We start from the raw sequence: 20,920 nt of genomic DNA, 5'->3' as shown, positions 1-20,920 counted from the left end.
ATGGATTCTAAATTATATCTTTTCTTAATTAAATATCTATTTTATTCATAGATTACTTTATTAATTTGCCATGTAAATTGTTACACATAAATCCCAATGTGTTTCCTCTTGACCATCTTTATAATTATCTAGATAAGCATGAACAAGAATCTAGCGGTGCGCCCAACCACCATCGCTCCCAAAAGCAGATGGATGCCCAGGACACTTTTTGGGCACGGGATATTTCACCTTTCCAGCGCTTCCCGCTCTGGTGCAGGATGGTTGGGTTGGGGCACAGAGGAGCAGGACATTAATCTGGAGGAGGGGAGGAGGTTCAGGGGCGCCACCGCTGACCGGGGCGAGCGGGCACAGCGCTGTGCTGGCCACGGGGGGCTCGGGTCGGGCATCGGGGAGAACTTCATCACAGGAAAGGTGATCAGACTTTGGAATGGGCTGCCCATGGGGGCGGTGGAGTCACCGTCCCTGGCGGTGTTTAAGGAAGGGCTGCTCATGGCACCCGGTGCCGTGGTCAGGCTGACAACGTGGGCTTCAGTCATAGGTTGGACTCGGTGATCTCAGACGTCTTTTGCAACCTCGTCGATTCGGTGCTTTGCGCCCACGCATCCCTGTAAGCAGCCGGCAGCGCTCTGTGCCTCCCTCTCCGCTGCCCTTTCCGTGCCCATTCCCGCCGGGCCGGTCTGGGCCGGGGGCGGGTTCGCTCCGCGCCCCTCCCGCACCGCCCCCATGCGCGACCTTTCCCCGCGCGGCGCCGCCGCCATGGCCGCGGCTCCGCCCCTTCCGCCGGCGCGTCCGCGTGCGAGGCCGCGGGCGCTGGGGCTGCGCGGCCGGGCCGGGCCGAGCCGAGGTGAGCGGGGCCGACCCGGGTACCCCCGCACCGGGCACCTCCGCACCGGGTACCTCCGCACTGCCCCGGACCGCCCCCAGGCACCCCCGCACCGGGCACCCCCGCACCGGCTCCGGGCACTCCCGCACTGCCCCGCACCGCCCCCGGGCACCTCCTGGCACCCCCGCACCGCCCCGGGCACTCCGCACCGCCACCTGGCACCCCCGTACCCTTCTGGCCGCGGCCTGGCGAGGCCCCGCCTGGGCCGCCGTGCCGGGAGGGGCGCGGAGGTGTCGCGGGGAGCTCAGCGTGCCTGTTCTGTGCTTTCAGATGCCCCCGAAGAAGGGAGGAGACGGAGTGAAGTCGCACCCGATCATCGGAAGGTTCGGGACGTCCCTGAAGATCGGGATCGTCGGGCTGCCGAACGTGGGGTAGGCGGTGGCGGGGAGCGGGCAGCGCTCCCGGGGCTGCTCCTCTCCGGGCAGGGCGGCCTGGGGCGCTCCGTGGGTGGGGGCCGGAGGAGAGGGACACGGGTCGGGGGAGGGACACGGGCCGGGGGAGGGGGACACGGGTCGGGGGAGGGACACGGGCCGAGCGTTGCTACTCGGCTCTGGGCTTCCTTCTTTAGCTGGAGCTGCTTGCAGGTGGGGCGATGTAAAACAGGTAGTGAGAGGCAGTGCACAAGTCTGGGCAAGATAATAGTCAAGGATTTAGAGAAAGGAAGTCTTAGCAACTGCTGTTTTATAAAACGCTGTGTCCTTTGCATTTCCTTGTTTCCACTGTTGTGTGTGTGTAATGTATATTTTCGTGCAGATACATAGGCACACATGAACACAAATTCCTTTTACATTTTGGGATGATGTGCTCAGGAAGGTATTAAAATTATTCCATAAGTGTCATTAATAGGGAAGAGGACTTCTATTCTTGGAACTTCCTCTGAGTTTGTAATGAAAAAAGTTGTGTAAGTGACAGGTTGGGAGAGATGACGGAAGGTGAATTGTTGCTTTCTGTCATGCTTTTCATCCATAGTTGTTATGGCTCCTCGGAGGAGCTGTACTTGAAAAGGATAATGAATTGATTACTAGAAGAAAGTGTGTAACTTTTTTGTATTCATCTATGTATCATATTTACTAAGAGAAGTTTGCAGCATTCTCAAACTTCAAATCTTTAAAAAAATAAAGAAAAAGCCTTTTTGCATGTCTAGAAGCTGTAAGCATTGCTTTCCTGGCTTCTCATTATAATTTATTTTATTTTCCAGGGTCTAGGTAAGATGTACTTCATACAGGAAATAATTAGCAGTAACTTTCAAAAGAAAATTGTTAATGACTTTTGAGCATATTGGCCATATGCAGGGCAGCTCTCAGCTTTTTTTTTACTTTCCAGTGGCTGAGAAGTTATGTGAAACAAAAAAATGAACCAAAAAACACAACAACCTGGATATTTATGGTAGAAGATTTGTGAGTTCATAAAGAGCTCTCTTAGCAATAACTCAAGAATTGTTCTCTTTTGGTGTAATAAATGCAGTTATCAAAGTAATCTGCTACTTTGTTTAAGGGAAAGTGTTCTTTTTTTCCCTGATACAGCACTTCTAGGCTTTTCCATTGATATTTAAAAAGGATGAAAAAGATTTGGTAAGATAGAACTGTATGTTCATAGCTACAAAACATTACTTATAGTTGATGAACTGGTGTGGTTTGCTTTCTGTCCCCCTTTTTTCTCTTTTGATTGTTGGCTTTTTTTGGTTCACTACTGAAATGGTGTTAGTATGTAAATAAATCTGAAGAAACAATACATTTATGGAAATAGCTGGTGAGTCATGGCAAAACTATTTCAACAATTAAATTCTCCAAGCATCTTTATGGGCGTCTCACTTTGTACTTGAGGAAAATGAGAAGTGGCTAGTAGGCCTGTGCATTGCTTTTGACTTTCATTTTTTTTTGCTGACTGGCATGTGCAATATAGTTACTTACGGAAATATTGAAGGGTAGGGAAGAGAGGTAAACATCATTTGGTTTCAGTGGGACATTCCAGGTACATATTTGTCTTCTTCTAGAGTCAGGGGAAGGGCCACTCTCATTGAAGTAAAGGGAAAGGTCAGTATTGCTTTTGCATTGGAATGTGTTTTTATCCAGTCCTTTTAAATGCTTCTAAATTGAACTTCTTCAAGAATGTGTGTATTTCATTTATAGGAAATCAACATTTTTCAATGTATTGACAAAGAGTCAAGCAGCAGCAGAAAATTTTCCTTTCTGTACTATTGATCCGAATGAGAGTCGGGTGCCGGTGCCAGATGACAGATTTGACTTCCTATGCCAGTATCACAAACCTCCAAGGTAACTCAAATTCTTAATCCTTTTCTTCAGTTAAGCAGCTGAAGTACTATTACTGAACTAAAAGCTTTCATAAAAGTTTAGTGCAATATCCCTAAGTTTTTACTGACATCTGTTTTAGAATGTGAAATTATGTCTCTGCCTGGATTATACCTTTCCCATGCCCCTGGTATGACTTTTGTTGAATGAGAATGATAAATGTAAGAGCTGCTAGTCATTGCTCAGCACCCTTCGCCACTTGGTTTTCCTGTCCTTGAAGATGTTTGCTCCCACGTGACTTGGAGGATCTTCTGAAGAGGTTTGGAAAGTGAACAGTAGTGGCCATACCTAATGTGTCACGAGGTTGATGATTTCCAAGATCTTCCCCCTGTTTTTGTATCATTCAGAGTATTGTATGTGGTGTAGGTAGCCAATACATGTCAGCCTTCCTGCATCCTCAGTCATTTGGCAGCAAACTTTATGGGCAGCCGGTTTTGCCTGTGACTTTTCTTTTTATAGGCTTTGGTACTTGGTATATTCAGGGATATTCTTATATTACATCTCTTCTAATTGTTTCATTATTCTAGGGGTGTATTAAGTCTGTCACATCAATGGTTTCTGCAATTGACTGTTTCTGTAATCTGCTCCATATGTTCAGTGTGGAAACTTTTTTTTTTCTTGAACATCAAAATTTAAGGTGCTTTCAGAAAGCAGATACTTAAATAAGGACTTGCACCTTGTTAATTGCAGCTTGTAGTTACTTGCAGAGGTATCTTGAATAAAGTGAGTGTACATAAAGCTTAGGGCAGACCAGCATGTCTGTGCTTTTGTTCAGCACTTGGCCCTCAGTTTTAGAGCCAGATCACACCCACAATTAAAAGGAAGGTTGATGAGTTGCTAATAAAATCTTTTTGCTGACTTAATTTTCAGATCCAAATGAACTGCTTCCATCTGTAATTAGTGTGCACTTTTAAAACACTGCATTAATACAAAGCTGTTTAGGTGAATTTGTTTAGTTATAACATGTTATCTTGTTTTTCCTACTCAAGTTGATATTAAACGTACTTGTTACTGGATGGGTCATGAAAACTAAACTGCTGAATTGGAGACAAAACTTTAAGACTGTTGGTTGGGCAGAGATAATGTTGTGGTCTTTAAGTTTAGTTGACAAATTTCTTCTAAATTATAATATTAGTGCTGCTTTGGCCACTTCAGTAATCTCTTTTTTTCTCAATTATGACTGGCTACTTTTCAATTAATAGTTGAAGTGACAAAGATTATTATTATCTCTCCCTCACCTGCCTTTGGCCATCTGTCAAGGAGTGATAAGATTGTAAATACCCATATGTGTGTTCTCAGACTTGCACATTCCCTCCCTTGCTCTTTTTTCCCCATCTCTCATCACTCTTAAATATTGATGAAAATAGTATATTTGCTGAATGTGTGTTTATTTGATAATGAGCTGGATAATCATCTTTCATTTGAATGCTCATTTGACTTTTTGAAGATGGTATTTGTTACTTATAGTTAATGAATATGGGCATCAGTGGATAGTTAGAGCTCCAGAGTTCACTTAATGCTGCTTATACGATTTTATAGTATTTCAGTGTGACAGTAATAAAGCAGTGATAGTGATAATTCTGTAGCACAGTAGCCTGAGGTTGCTTACTGGGCTGTCTGTTCTTGTCTGCCTGAGACTAACTCTGGAAAAGAAGGCTATAGTCACAAAGATATGCTACTGAATTGTAATTTAAATATCTTAATTTCTCTGTATAGTCTTGATTTTGTTCTTCATCTTTATGTAATACGTTCTATGTTAATTTTGTACTTGTTTGGATTAGTGGACATAATCCATCTGTGCACGCAGAATGTTTTATAAACAGTGAATTCTCTTTAAATTAGACTCTTGTCTAGCCTCAAGATTTTGTCTTTCAAAATCTAAAGCATTCAAGTTTTTATTTCCCATATGTTGCATTTAGTCTTCACAAAACTGCAGACATTGTTGTGAGGTGGGGAAAAAACAAAAGGGGTGACTTTGTCTTACCTAAAATGTATGACAGGCCAAAGTGATCTTGTGTTGCTGCCTGCTGTGAGGCAGGGAGGGCAGGGCAGGGCAGGGCTGACAGCTGCTGTCTGTCCCACTGAGCTGAGATTGCTGCTGCTGCAGCGAGACTGAGCATTGCCAGGGATGTCTGGTATGAGCCAGTGGCTGTTCTGCCGTCAGAGAGAGTTATTAGACTCCTCAGCTGCTGTTTGTTGCTTGAAGATTGATTTCTCTATCTGAAAGAAGAGAGAATAAGCTTGTTTGGGACTGGTGTGCTACTTGCTACCCCATGCTGAAAGCTGACTGGTATTACTTAACTGGAAATGTAAATGTTTGTAAATGAAGTCACGTGGGCAACAATTTAGAGACTATTCCATGCAGGTAAATCTGTACCTCACAGATTAAGGTACACTGCCAGAACTTATCACCTGTGCTTTTTTCTTTCTGCAGCAGTGGGATGTACATGACTGTTGACAATAAATAAGTTCAGTGATATAGACTGTACGCAGAAGGTGGGCTCCAAAAATTTCCTGTAAAAAATGTTATTGCCAAATTATATAGATGAGCAAATTTCTCTGAGCTCTAATGTTACCTATTCCTTGCTTGTTGGTGTGAATGCAATTGTGAATATAAAAAAAAAGAAGAAACCTTAATATGTTAAAACCAGTTCTGAATGCTTGTTAAGGTCTTTGTTTATACCATGTTACTAACTTAATGTATATATTTAAAATACTTACTTGTTTGAGTTATATTTAATGCTATATTCAGGGAAAACTTGTATTTGTTACCTTGTGCCCCTCATGTAGCTTCTTCAGGAAGGACACTCTTGCTTTTTATTTTGTTGTCCTCCTACTCCTGTTTCCCCAACAAAGGTACTTTCAGGCAGGGTTTGACAGGGTAATGATTGGATTAGTTCCAGTGTAGTAATTGGAAAGACAGTATTTTCTTTAGACTGATTCACTTCAGCAGGAACTAAAGCAGAAAGGTGTATTTTCCCCCAACTAATTTGTGAATCCTAAGTAGGTAGCAGAGGATGAGGTTTGTTAATTCTAAAATGGAAAAGAGATGTTCTTCATCTTAACAGATAGCTCCTGCAATGAAAATTGTGACATGGAAGCCAGAAACACTTGATCTGTAATCTGCAGTTAATATTTTATGGGACATTATGTTTTTAAAAGTGATGGTTTCTCACACAAGAAAAGAACTGTGTGTGTAGCACACCTAAAGAAATTTTAGTAACTTAATGAAAGGTTTAATAAAGCTTTTTTCTTGAATTCCTTGTTCTAAATTTCATTAAGATTCTGCTTAATCACCTTAAACCTAGAAATACTTTTTAGTGTAACTATGTCAGACTCATGTAATTTAAACAAATGATCTGTGCCATAATTCACAATGTCTTGGAAGCCTCAGACTGTATGTGCCCACTGGGCTCAGCCAGTACAGTCCTGCCTGCTGCCAACAGCTACAGCATGCTGTGCCTGACCAGGAGATGTGCCTCAGGGGTGGCATTTGATTCAAGCCTCAAAGTGATTGTGATTGAAAGGGTGAAGGAAACTGCAATTTCCTCTTTATTTTATTTATTTTGTGGCCCAAATAATCTCCTCGCTGCAACTATTTGCATTCTTTCCTCCATACCATAAGCTCCATGATTAACTAAAAGAAGGGCTCAGGAAGAAGCACTGTAAGCCTAAGCAAACTAATCTGCAGCCTAACTAGGTACAACTGAAGGCCTGTATTGGCTGATAGTAATCAACCTGTGTGAAAACATTAGTAAAAAACCCCAGTGATTTTCAAGTCTATGTTTCCACTTCCTCCCTTGGTTAAACTCAAATGAGATTATAAGCAAGAATGAGTAAAATGAGAAAGGGTGAACCAAACTGCTTCAAAACTGTCAGTATTTGTTTCATTCGTTGTTTGCACTTGTAAGGGGGTGAGTTGCCTGGCACATGTGTTCAAAAAACACAAACACTGCTATTTCACTTAGTCTGTTTTTAATCTATCTTGGATGTGCTTTTCAAACTTGAATTTTAAAGCAATTGTGATTATCTCAAAGGAGAATAATACGTAAATTGCAGCTACCACTCTTCAACTCTAGCACTGTCTATTGTACTTCAGGATCTCTGTCCTTTTTGTCAGCAGATTGCTGTGGTCTGTTCTGGTGCATTTAAGACTGATAAAATTCATGCATTTAGATATTTAGTGCTCAGGTGATGGTTACTGAACTAAATCTGAGTAACCTCCATTGCTATCTAGGTCCTGAAAGTCCTCTGCCGTATTAAATAAAAGTTCTCTTGAGCACTGTAGGATAGGACTATCATTGTAGGGTAGCATACCCACATGCTTGATAAAGTTTTAAAGTCAAAATTATGTAATCAGTTGCTGGAAAGTTGTGTGTGGGAAGCAGATCAGCAGTGGGACTTTCTGAGTGACATCATGTGGGACTTAATCTAGATGTAAATGGAAATCACCTGTAATTCCAGAATGGGACACCAATAACTTAACTGTATGTAACTCTAATATACCAGCATCTGTAAGAGAATCCCATTTTTTACAGAAAATGACTGAAAATTGACAAGTATATTCTTTTGTTAATGTTGTTCTTCCTTTGGTGTCACTGAATTTGCCTTCTCTTCAGTTGGTTCTGAGCCTGTGTAAATCAACTGGGCTGTGATGCCTGTTCTAACATGGCAAATTTGTCAGCAGTGAATGAAAGACCTTAAGTCCTGGTGACCTGAGCCGTCTTTTCTGCCTGGTGTGAGAAGGCAAGATTTCAATGGTGGTATTTTGTTGGTGTAATAACTTACTGAATAGTTTGAGAATGCAGGTGTTTGATAGATGCAGGACACAGAGTATGTGTCGTAATCCCCATTGAATCTCTTACCTTTTTATGATTCATATAAGTGCAATTTAATTAGCAGATTCTACTTCTGGTTCATGTGCCATTAGGTTGAATTCTTGTTTGTCAGTACCATGGATAAAATGCTATTAATGAAATCACTCTTGCATAGAAATGGCCAGGGTTTATCTGCAGTACCTGGTTCTTCAGAAGCAGATTCCTCTAATTGCCCAGTGAGGGATTTTGCTTACATTGGTCAAAACTGCTGGCAAGATTGATTGCAGGAGCTGTAATAGGGAGTACAGTCTCCTGGAAGAGGGAGGGACTGTGAGCTGTTCATTTCTGTTTGGAAATGAGCCAAAAATAGCAGTGAGGATACACTGGAAGTTGAATGGGTCTCTAAGAGGTTGTCACAATATACATGTTCTCCTTCTGTGTTGCTGATTTGAGTCGTTTGTGAAACCTGAACATAGTTAAGTTGTATGAATTTTCGGGAAAGAAGAATAATTTCTCTTTTTTAACACACTTAACATAGATGCTTTCAAAGGCAGAAGAGCCTGTGCTGGAACCAGATGAATAGCACATTTGGCTTTATGAAAAACAAAGGGGAGCTGGGCATTATACCTGAATACTGAAGAATCTGGCCTTTTTAGTGTGTGGGATCTATAGGATCAGGTAGAATTTGAGTTGAGAGAAATTTCTTGAACTATTAAAGAAATTGGTAAAAAAATGTGTTATGAGTATTATCATCTAAGCTTACTGGAAAACTGCTGCATTTTGAATTTACTTGAAGCTGTCATGTGGCTTTCCAGGGTGGATATGAGATTTATAAACTGTAGTAAATGGTGCAGAGAAACTAGTGGGGTTTTGTTTTCATTGGAGAAGAGAGATTATGGCAACTTTGAAGTGTAAAAATCGAGGGAGAGAAACAGCATTTTGGTTATCCTGTTTCAGTTGAAGTCAGAGCTGCAGAGCATGCTGACTGCGAGTGTTTTCAACAAAGCAATTACTAGTGGAAACTGAAGAAATAAATGTGTGCCTCTTCCCCTTGAATTTTGGGGGGAAAAATGCACAGCAAATTAGAGCTATTGTATGTGTGGGCATATTAGAAACAAAAAGGTAACTGGTTGCATTGTACCATTCAGAATTGTTGTACTGGGCAAACAGGTCAGGTAAAAAGAACTCCTCTTGCCTGTTGAAATAACTGGTTTGGATTGAAGTTGGAAATGAAATTTGAGACAAAGTTGGTGAAAAATAGGCCTCATCCACTGTAAAGTGTGTAGCCCTATGGATCTATCAGTGTTTTATTCCTGAATAAATGCCCTAACCACTGCCTTTGTCTGGCCCAGTGAGTCTTGTGCTCTTGACTGCACAGTCGCCCACACAGTGAAGGTGGTGCACTAACACAAACCCACCGCTGCTGCCTTTCTGAGGGGAAAAATCCTTGCTCAAGGATTATACCTGTGGTTGAAGTATACAGATACTTCTGGATTGGGTATTCTGTTTCATGTTATAAATTCCTGTGACATGCTTTGTGGTAGGTTGGTGTTGCACTGATTTGTACAAATGATCAGTCGATGCCACCTGTTCCTGATGATCATTTGAGACTCAGTGACATTATGCTAATGCTGACTAACGAATCTTAAGAAATGGAAATTCATTTGTTTAGAGGACAAGTTAAAAAAATAGAACAATCCAGTTAAGTCTTTAATAAACCATATTGGAGATATATGGTACTTTCCTGCCATTCTGTGCAGTGTTTCCCATTTATTTAGTTTCATGATTACTCTTTTTCCTTCAGAGTACAGGCAAGTGTGAACAGCTTGTGCCTTTGTCTGCTCTGTTCATCTTTCTATGATGAAACATTGATTTAGACCTAGGAAAGAGACTACTAGTTGGGATAGTTTTGATCTGTTTGGAATGTTAACTGTGTGGTATTCGAAGTGAAGGTGAGAAAGCCTATGGGAAATGCGGATACTTCAAAGGTCTCTTGCTTGTGTTAGTCAGCTGTGAAATAAATGTGCTGGGGTTTTCTTTCCATTGTCTGGCAAATGAGGTTGAATCTGGTGCTGAAGTGGCCATCTGCATATGAAGGTCTCTGTCTTGCTCTTAATGTGGCATCTTTGTAGGGAAAGTGTGAATTGTTCTGATGCCTGGTCAGGAAGTTAATCCTACTAGAAAGATGAGAGTGGAGCATACAACATTTCTAACACCACCTTTGTTTTTCTTAAACCAAAGTTTAAAATGACAATGGAGAAGTCCTTTAAAGAATGGTGTTTTTCTGTCTTAAAAAACTTTGAGTTAGGTGTCAAAAAGCGAGGAGTTCTAACAATTCTGGCTGGGAAGTTGCTGATGTTTCTTCTGAAGTATGTTAGCTCTGCGTTTGTGTCAGGCTAAAGGAATGACTGGGTTTATCTATTAATAAATAGATTTATCTATTAATAAATCTATTAAGTTACTGGCTTCTGTCTTCAGAATGTGAGTTACTCTGGATAGTGCCCTTAAATAAGGATTTTTTGTTTCTCAGTTTGTGTACTGGTAGTTAAAAAAAAAGATAGTTTGCTGAGAAAACCATAGTGGGACAGAACTGAGAAATTTGCAAAATTGATTTACTTCAGAATGTTCTTTTATCATGTTTTTTTCTACTGCATTCCACAGCATTAACATGCAGCACACGACACTGCCTTCCCAAGGATGGGCCCTTCTCTTCATAGGCTTGGTGGAGTTTAAAGCTTAAAGTCAACATGTTGTGTACCTAAATTTAAGTAACTTGTACTATGTTGTAAATATTTTCTTGCGTATTTTTTCAAAATCACCCTTCAGAATACTGTGTTATGTTCATGCTTCTTTCTAAGTACATTGCAAGGGTATTAATGGCATGAAACATGTCATTAAGTTCCTAATTTATTACCCTGACAGGTTTAGTAATACTTTGAATTTCACCTTGGAAGCAAAAATTAAAAAAAAAAAGATTTTGTCCAGATCTTGTGAAATTATTTTACTTGGGAGAAATAATTTTTCTTGGAAAGTATTAGAGCAAGATTGAAAACAAAACTTTTAGGTCACCAGTCTTCCAGAAATAATTGATATTCCATACAAAGACAGACTCTAGGGGATCATGTCTTCCCAAATTAGGGAGTTAATTTGAAGTCAGGAAGTACTTCTGCTGATATTATACCATATGTTGTGCCCTTTGTAGTCACATGAAAGTGGGATAGCACTGAGAAAAAAAGTTAGAAATATGTTTTTTCTACCTAAACCCATTACTCTAATGCACAGACAATGATCATAGAATTCCATAACTACATTTCCTTCTGTCTGGGCCGTAGCTGCCTTACCAGGCACTGGGTTAAAAAGAGAAGTTGTTTTCTGATGCCGGTGGAGTTTCCTGCTGTTACAGAATTGACAGCAGTCATGCTGTCAAATATTTCAATATTTGGAAAAACAAATGTTTTTATCAGTAAGTTATCACACACAAAAAAGTAAAGCTCGGCTGGGTGTGGACAATAAAGACTTTAGAAGGGTCATGCTGCTCAGAGAAGGTTTCTGTGTAGCGCTGTTCAGGACTTCACTGGCTGGGTCATCCCTAGCCCTCATTCCCACCTTAGTGGTTGCTTCTGTCTGTGAGCAGCACTACAAAGGTGGGTCTTTGGAAAAGACCACAGAATTTGTATCTTTAGATTTGAATCTCACCTTCAAGAACACTCACCCTAAGGCACAACACTCATCATAAGACACTACACTTGCTGCTTTACAAATTGGCACTGTAAATTCCTGCAGACTTCAGAGTACAAGTCACACCCTTTGCATTGGTGTCTCTGTGATGCTGTTGTCATTTGCATAGACCATGTGAAGGTACTTTTAGCCAACACCTTATCAAAAAGTTTGTGTTTTATTTTTTTTTACTGAACAAGATGAATTTTGAGAAGTGATTTGGTTTAGAGTATACTTGAAAACATTAATGCCTGTTAAGGTATTTGCTCACTTTAAAACAACTTGAGAATTTGCAGAGGATAGAGTTCACAGTTTATAAATTTCTATATGCATTTCCCATAACTTTAAAAGCTTTTTTCCATTTTTTTCTCAGCTAATTTGAACTTCCTGACTATTCTGTTATTGCTGTATAAAATGTCATGTGGTCATGTCTGTTTAACCCTTTGGTGTTCACTGTGCTCTGCATCATAATACCAGCTTCATCTTAACTTGTTTTCTGCTTTCTTTCAAATTATTTGCATAAGTCTGATCACTGTTAGTTTTAAGCACCACTGTATTAAAAAAATGCAGTTGCCTTCTGAGAAAGTTGCATAACTTACTGAATGGTAACCTTAGAGGTATGTGATAGCAGAGAGCAGTGGCTGTTGGTGTGTCCCATTCATCCCTTTGGTGCTGTGAAAACTGTGCATTACATGTGACAGACTTTATGCCCCATGTTCCAGGCCTGGTTGATTATTGTATAGTTGTCTGTATAGTTCCACACTTCAAAACTAGTTTACTTAATTTTGTGTAAATATTTACAGAGAAATTAGAGAATGGATGTTTCACATGGGAAGGGGGGAATTTTGTCTTAAGCGTTCCATGCCATGCTGTTCAACTTGTTCTAGAAAAAAGAAATGTTGGGTTTTCATGTTCTGAGTTTATTTTTCTGCCAAAAGTTTTGGCTAATATGCTTCAGTAATGGAACTTTTAACTTTTATATTTCAGCAAAATCCCAGCTTTTCTGAATGTGGTGGATATTGCTGGCCTTGTGAAAGGAGCCCACACCGGACAAGGCTTAGGAAATTCCTTCTTGTCTCATATTAATGCCTGCGATGGGATCTTTCATCTGATGCGTATGTAAACTTGTTTATCTGTTTTCTCTAGCTCAAGGACAGCATTTTTGTACTCTAATTAATAATTGTGGAGCAAAGAGCCATTGCAATTTTAACCATTCAATTCAAAGTCATCAGATTTTGGGTTTGTCCAACCAAGACAATTCCATCCTCTGCCTTTCTTCATTATCATTGTACTGAAGACTTACAAAAGAACTGGGTTTTTGGAAATCTGCAGCAATGTTTTGTTATTTTCTTTTGCCAGCATTGCAGGACAGTTTATTTGTTTAGTTTCATAAAAGAGGAGGAATTAATGTGATAATAAAAGGATGAAATGAAAGTAGAAAATGAAAATGTGGAGTTAGTAGCAGACTCTGGGATTCTTTTCCTCACTGGGCAAGCCTCACTTTTTTCCTTTTCCTGATGTCTGTGTGACTCATATTGAGTCTTGAACACCCCCTTACACCTCTTCCTCTGTGTGAATTCTGAACATGGCTGAGTTAGACCAAGGATTTTGATTCCCTTTAGTCATCTATTACCGTGATGCAGAACTGGCCCTCAGAGTCATATAACAGCACTTACAACCTTGGCACTTAAAATCTTGTTGAAAGTGTATGTTGGTTTGTAAAACAAAATAAAAAAACCCAAAACTTTTTATTTGGTGATTGGAGCAAAAAGTTCTGTGGGCAGGGTGTTTCTAAAACAAAGCCAATATTAGTATAGTAAGACATCAGTATATTTTAAATATTTATAATTACCCAAGAGTCGTTCCTACAGTAACACTAGAAAAAGGGTGAGTTAGAGATGAATTTCTTCAAATCCATTGCTATCCTGGGATTGATACTGTTTTGCCATGTTTGATAAACTTTTATACTTACTCTGTTTTGATACTTGTATCATAAATGCTTGCTAAGGAATGGGTTGATACAATAGCCAGTGGAGGAGATGCTTTTTAATCTATAATGTTGAATAACCTTAGACATTTGCTTCAGGTAGCTGTTATAAGAGAAAATACTATTTGTATTTTTCATTAGGGATTGTAATGAGACAACTGTTGTGGGTGTTGATTGCCTAATAAACACAAAGCTCTTTCAAAATACTGCTTAGGGATAATAAAGCAGCTAATAATAAAGCTCATTGTACTTGAGCGATGTAAAATCACTTTTTGTTACCCCCGTAAAAGGCACAGTAGTTCTACTTTCCCCAGAGTACTAAATTATTGAAGATTTGGTACTGAAAATTAGTAATAGCACTCTGGCAAATAAATTTTTTTTAAAATAATCTATTAGTTATGCAACATAAACTCTAGTTAAAGCCTATAACTCACTGAAGTTTTCAATACACCATGCTAACCTGTATTATAAAAATGTGTAAGCCTTTTTATATGCTGTAATGTTTTTACACCCATCCACCTGCCAACATTTTTTCCAATGAGTATGTCATGTCTGGAGCTTGCATGATTTCTGTTGGATTATAGAAACTACCTGAACTGCTTTTGTAAATCCTTGATCCTGGGAGGGTGAAGCTCCTTTGTTCCCTTTCACCAGGGTTTGGTCCAAGTTCTTAATGGACTGTGTGTCTTTGTGAACCTGAGAGCAGCTGTCAGTTTTCAGCCTGGGAGGTGGGCACTGAATACCGAACCTCTGCAGCCATGTAGAAACTGACGTGGGACCAAGACAGGCTGCTCCTGTTCCAAGGGAAATAGGCAGTGGTCTAGGAAGTGAGGTGTGTATGCCAGCAGGCTGGAAAGGAGCTGTTGCTGAAAATGAAGAGAAGATGAGAATAATAAAGTGTTCGTAAGAAGACCTGTACTAAGCAGTGATCTGGGAAACTGTGTGTTTTCAAAGCATGAAAAATTTAGTGTTTGTTTTCACTAAGGCTTTGATTAGCTCTGGAACAAATCTTCACCTTTGAGTACTGAAACTGTTGCTCCCTGTCCTTATGCTGTTGTCATGTGCACTACTGCTGCCCATGGTGATGGCTGGCTTGGGAAGCAGAGTCCTTTCCAAAATTGATCTTTTTCTTATTGATGAATGCCAGTCAGGAAGTCAGGTCATTGTGGGATTTGTGCTGTAAACGTCAAGGTCTGCATGCCTGAGTGTATTGAAGAAAGGCTTGTTTGACTTAGCTTTGTTCAGTTGGTATTTTTGCAGAAAGAGTGTGAGAATTAACTCCCATTGTATTAATTAAGGTAACGATAGGCAAGGAAGTGGCTTGCTAGGAGTGGAAAGCTTTTGTTGAGTATGAGCCAGAGTATCTCACCAAAGGTGTTTATAGTCCCAGACTAAAGGTTTTGATCCTGTTTTCTTAGTTCATTGAGGATGTGTTGAACTGTGTTTTCTTTAAGTGAGGAGGTTTATTTGCGGTTATTTAGTTGCCATAACAGAATACTCTGTTGCTACCTCTGTGTGTTACGAGATGGCTTTTGAAGAAGGCTGTGGCCTATCAGTTCATCCACCACAGGGCACACAGGTGAGCTGCAGCTGCAGTACTTTCAAAGTAATCATAATACATTTTTGTTGGAACGGTGGAAGTTCTGTGTGGTGTCTACCCAAACTGTTTCTTGCATGTCATAAAGCTGAGGAGAAATGAAAATGGTTTCCATGTGGCTAATACTCTACTTCCCTTACTTCATTTAAAACAAGAGAATACTCCCACCTTAAAATGACAGTGTATTTTCAGCTTTCAAATTTCCGTGTTCTTGGTAGACTGTTATTTTCCCTGAGAGACATGTACTCATTGAATCAATAAAAACATTGTTTTTATGTCTAAAGTAAATTTTAATATATGCAAAGTAACGGGCAAGGTCTGTGAGGACAGCACATGGTGGGTAATAAGACAAGAAAAAGGAGAAGTAAGTTTGTTGCACACCAGTGTATTTTGGTACATAATTAGTAACAGTATGAATCAGATTCTCTTTGTTCAACAAAGTGATTAAGTTTTCTTATATAGAATAGAGCAGTCCATTCTTAGTGTTTGATACTTTCTGTAGATTCTGTTTCTGTTAATGTGCGCAAACTGAAAATTATTTACTTGTATTTAAACTAAACCATTTGGTCTCCGTACACTTAAAAAGAAAAATTTCAGATGTTAACCCAATTTCTTAGGGATAGGGGTAGAACTTACCTTTGGCCAAATCCAGTCATCAAAACCTTAGACAGATATACTTGCTTACTTATTGGCTGAGTGAATGGGGAATTTAATTTTAAGTGATTGCATGTCCTGGGTAGTGGTGTCTACAGCAGTAGTGCCGTAGTAACCTGACATGTGCTTTAAGGTAGTTACAGCTTTGTTCATCTTCCAAGTTTCACTGTTTAATTTGGAACATTTCTGGCAGTTCTGTGTTTCAAGTGTATTACGGTTTCTACTGAGGCAGCAATGTTTTTGTGGTGACAGAAGGCAGGCTGTTTGAAGGTTCTGATAGTGTTTCTTCCCAAGTTTAATGGCTTTAACCACCTTTCAACTTTTATGGCAGATCAGTCACAAGTACTTGTAGAAAATTACTTTCTTTGTATGGTGAACTATAAATGGCCACCTTGTTACAAGTGTAAATTTACAAGTTACTTTTAAACAATGCTTCAGTGAAAAGAGTGGTAGATGTCAGTATTTAGTCCTTGCTATAGCTCTGTCAAGTTTTTGAATGTACTGGCTGCTAAATAGCCAGAGCTCTTCATGTTTTTGAGTTTCTCTTCTCATTGATGTCCTGCAGTCCTGGTTTTCTAGAAAATATGTTCCACATTTTTCTCTTATTTTTAGTTTCTTTAATGAAATCCAGTCTTTCTCTTCAAAGTCACAGAAATGGGGAAGACCTTTGTCTGTAAAAGTACTTTGCTGTCAAATGCTCCTTTTCAATTAATAAAAAAAATCCAGGATTGGATGCCCAGTGTTAGAAGTAGGGCAGGTGACACAGTGTTTGTGGAAGAACTTGGGAGCTCACCCGTGTGCCATCACCCGTGTGCCAGTGCTGCAGAGGGACATGTGAGCTGCCATCACCCGTGTGCCATCACCGGTGTGCCAGTGCTGCAGAGGGACATGTGAGCTGCCCTCGGTGACACAGTGTTGGGGGGTGCAGGCAGGTAAGGGCGGGAGGCTCCTGCTCTGCCTGGAAGGGCTCTGACTTCACAGCAGAGAAGCTGCAGCTGCCTTTTAGCAGCAGGATGGGGAGTTTGGAAACTGATAATCCGTGAAATCTTGTTCTTTATGCGAAGAGTGAAAGAACCATGAAGCTGAACATCCCCTGCAGTCTGACAGAAGTGACTGGTGTGGGCAATGTGAGTTGGTTCCTAGAAAGCTTTAATTGCATTTACTCCAGTTTTGTGTCTGTTTAAACTAGAAATATTTAGCACACTCCCTTGTAACTTCTAAACCTGTTTATCATTATTTAAAGCTTCGATAGGTATGAATCACCTCAGCTGAGTGTAGTTTATTCTTATTTGAAATAAGCACTTATCAAAACTGAGTTTGACAGCATTTGTACTGAAGTTTGCTCAGCATTTAAAATCAAGTTGACTATTATTTTATCATCATGGTTAATGGTAACTCATGGTAATACTGCCAGTGTGTTGATTTGCCTGTAAAAATCAAAGAAATGATAACAAAATTATTAAACTTGATGCCAAAGGGATTTCTGATTTTTCCTGTTTTGGGGGCACTCACAGCAATAAATTAAATAAGATACATCTTCTTTTTTTTTGCTTAACTTTTTGACTTTCTATAAACCTGTATTTTCTGTATTAAGATGCTAATCATTCTGTAGTTTTTATATAGTTGAGGCATGATGCATTTTTCCCCCCATGTTCTCTAAGAAGAAATCATTGCTGCTCCTGGAATCTTGACTACTGCAGAGAGGAGGCATATGAGGGTATCATTTAGCCACACTCACTGCCCCAGCATTTCAGTGAACAAAGCAGGAGTTACATCTCATCCCTTCAGTGTGTGTGTTCTGTTAATTGAGTCACAGTGGCTCTGTTTATGCAGCTGTACCTTTGCTATGTCACTTCTAATATCTGAAGCTATTTTTTCATTTTTATAATGTGTCAGAATTCACCTTGAATTACAGAAAATTTATTGTCTTTGACATATTTTGGTTCTATTTTTTGAAGATACTTTGGTTTTGGTTTATATTACTAAATGTAGTTGCCACCTGTTAAAAAAGGGTCACTCAGTTACAAACCTTTCACTGCTGAGCTAACAAAATTTAAAAATAGTTAGCACATATTAAACTTGGTAGTGTTACACAATCAAGATGTATTGCTATATGCTATTGAGTAGATGATTATTGTTGAGATTTTCTCTTCCTTCTTTAGAATAACTAAATTAAAGTTTAACAAAATATTTGGAGTGGCTCATAGTTCATCTAAACTTTTAGTTAGGCACAGTGACTTCTACATATTAAATCCAGACACTGTGAAGGGTTTCAAATTAAAGTGGCTGTTGTGGCTGTGTATTAACCTGATGCTCGGGTTTTTTGGTTTGTTGGTGGGTTTTTTGTTTGCTTCTTTTTTTTATAAAATATTGTACAGTGTTTTGTTTGAAAAAAAGGCTTTGCATAGGGGATTTTTGTGATCACAGAGTTATCATCAAAAGTGAAGTAGTTTATGTTAATAAGACTATTTTTGCGTTGTAAGTTGCAATTTCAGAGTATCAGGTCACAGAAAAAAAATAGAGGCAATTTGTCTCAGGCCATGTTATACCTGTCTTTGAATTTTACTTCTCAGCATTGAGACACTAAGCCCACCACCTTGAAGGGAGACTAATAACAATATTTATGGAGATTCATACAAATAAATGAAAATTGTGTGACTCTTGGGCATGATCCTGTGTGGGGCTAAGGGCTGGACTCGATGGTGTGTGTGGGCCCCTTCCAACTCAGCATATTCTGTGATTCTGTGAAAAGGAAGCATGTTTGAATAAAGCTTTTTTTCTTTTTTTTTTCATTTGGACACAGAATTCTGTTTGAGGCAAAAAAACCCAACAACACCCAAACCCCCAAAGTACCCAGTACAAAAGGGATTTGAAGAGGCAGTGAGACATGGAAGACTGATTTTCGAGAAGTGCTGCCTTGACACAAGATTTGTTGCAGGGAAATGTAGTTGTCATTAGTGTCATGTACTAGCCTTGAGCCATCTTGGAGAACTAGTGCTGTCTAGTGCTGTTGGATTTTTCTTGCTGGTTCCAAGGGTGGAAGCACAGCAGACTTTCTGCTCAGAAATACTGTTGGTAGAGAGAAGAAATGTTTGTACAGACACCTCCTCAAAGAAGCTTCTTGAGAAATAACCACATAGGATTGGAGTGTTAGTGCAGCACCAGCAGCAGGGACAGTGGATGTGAATGAACAGGAGTAGATTACAAGCAAGAACAGGCGTTGCAATGGTTGTTGTCTTTTCTCATGTGCCTACTCTTCAATACAATAGCATGAGAAGAGACCTAGAATGAAGGCTGATGCTCAAAAGCACTTGTCTGTTGATGCAGTCTACTTTGTAGAAGCATCTGAAAAGCAGAAAGGAATCTTGTGTGTGCTTTGCACAGTAGTGTTATTGTCCAAAATGCTGATAGTGGAGTTAAAGGACCAAGATGGAATTCTTGTGAATCTTCAGATACACAGTTTGAACTAGTACTACCTTGAAAGCTAAACCTGCAAGATGGAGGGAGTAATTTTGTACACCAGCATCCTGTTCGATAGATTAGTGCCAGTGCAGGGTCAACTAGTTTAATTTGGCCAGCTGCAGAAAACTTTCAACTGATCAGATTTTTCACTTGGGCAAGAAGATAATTACAGGAAAGGCAATAACCTCGTGAGCTGAACAACTGCAGAAGAATTTTGCAAGACCTGCCATTCTTCAGCGTCATATTAGTGTGTTTGAGATTCAGGAAATCACACTGTAAAATCACCCTCATCTTCTGTTTTATTGCTAGTGTTTCTTTCCTTTGGGTATGCATGTAGTGACCAAGTACATGGGTTTGTACCTCGAAGCTGTTTGCAGTGTGCTGTTTGTGGCTTTGTTTCCTGCAGAGGAGTGAATTTATTTTCCTGGGCACATGGGTGCAGACTGGGAAAAAAGTGCTGGAAAATTGTCATCGCTGTAGTGAGTTAGCCTTTGTCTTTATTGAGCAGTAAATTACATTGCCAGGCTGAGTGAAAGTGATACCAGAGCTTTAATCCATACTCCTCTAAGGCCAGGTAACTACAGTTTAAAGCACAAATAAACTCAGGTAAGGATTTTAAATAGGCTTTGTTTTCAAATTTCTCACAACTAATTATTGTTCTGAGAAATGAATAAGCATCCCCAAATATATGGATATTAGAAGCAAAAATTTATACTTTGCAGAGTAATATAATTTTAATCCCTGGTAATTAAATAAATGTCTTTCAAGCATATACTTCTTGAGAACGAATGAGAGCTGTGAATGCTCAAACATCTTGTAACTAATCAGACACTCTGAAGTTTGTTTTATGTTGAGGTTGCCTCTTGATGTCACAAGCTGAATTTTGATTGTGTAGTACCTAGGAGGTTTCTTTTCAGCCTCAATTATTGTGAAGTCTGTAATTTTAGTTAATTATCTCTTGAGAAGGAAAATTAGTGTTCTTGCAGTCTTCTCTAACCATTATTGAAGTTTGATAATACTAGAATTGTTAGTCTCACACTAATTGAAGTTACAGTGGATTTTGGAGTCCACTTTGTCATTCATCTTTAGCATAATACTCTGTGCTTCTCTATGTCCAGTTTCTTTTTCATATCAGAACAGATGAAAACATAAAAATTTCTTGTCTGAAGGCCACCACCCTTGCTGGAGTAGCAGCATCTAATGCCATTCTATTTATAGATGGAACTTGTTAAGTTTCCTCAGCAGGGACTTAAAGCTATGACCTCGTAGGCCAGAAGCAGGAGAGCTGCCTACTGAGCTGCAAGGGCAATCTCTCAATTCTAAAGAATACATAGAAACTTTCTAATATACTGTACTGTGAGTCATAAAGTACTTGACCACTAAGCTCCCCCCTCCCCTGAGAATAAAGACCAGGCAGGCTATCTTTACTGATTCATTGCTATTGTTTGACCTACAACTACTTTTATTATAATTCTGTGTGTGGTTTGGCAGTGT

At 39.7% G+C, this 20,920-nt stretch overlaps 1 protein-coding gene across 2 annotated transcripts in view; it reads left to right on the top strand.

Moving 5' to 3' along the window:
• The first annotated feature begins 708 nt into the window (after positions 1 to 708).
• The window catches only part of OLA1 (Obg like ATPase 1), a 96,470-nt gene continuing 76,258 nt past the window's right edge, over positions 709 to 20,920 (top strand). Inside the window, exons 1-4 of one of the 2 annotated variants that reach the window (XM_071562439.1) lie at positions 709 to 844; positions 1,154 to 1,304; positions 3,013 to 3,156; positions 12,714 to 12,841. In XM_071562439.1, coding sequence (XP_071418540.1) covers positions 724 to 844; positions 1,154 to 1,304; positions 3,013 to 3,156; positions 12,714 to 12,841 — 544 coding nt within the window. In that variant the 5' untranslated portion in view covers positions 709 to 723. The remainder of the gene's footprint in view (positions 845 to 1,153; positions 1,305 to 3,012; positions 3,157 to 12,713; positions 12,842 to 20,920) is intronic. The other variant, XM_071562438.1, reaches the window with a different exon arrangement.

Source organism: Pithys albifrons, chromosome 8 (genome assembly GCF_047495875.1).
Source record: "Pithys albifrons albifrons isolate INPA30051 chromosome 8, PitAlb_v1, whole genome shotgun sequence".
Lineage (NCBI taxonomy): Eukaryota > Metazoa > Chordata > Aves > Passeriformes > Thamnophilidae > Pithys > Pithys albifrons.
This window is presented reverse-complemented; position numbering and strand designations above follow the sequence as displayed.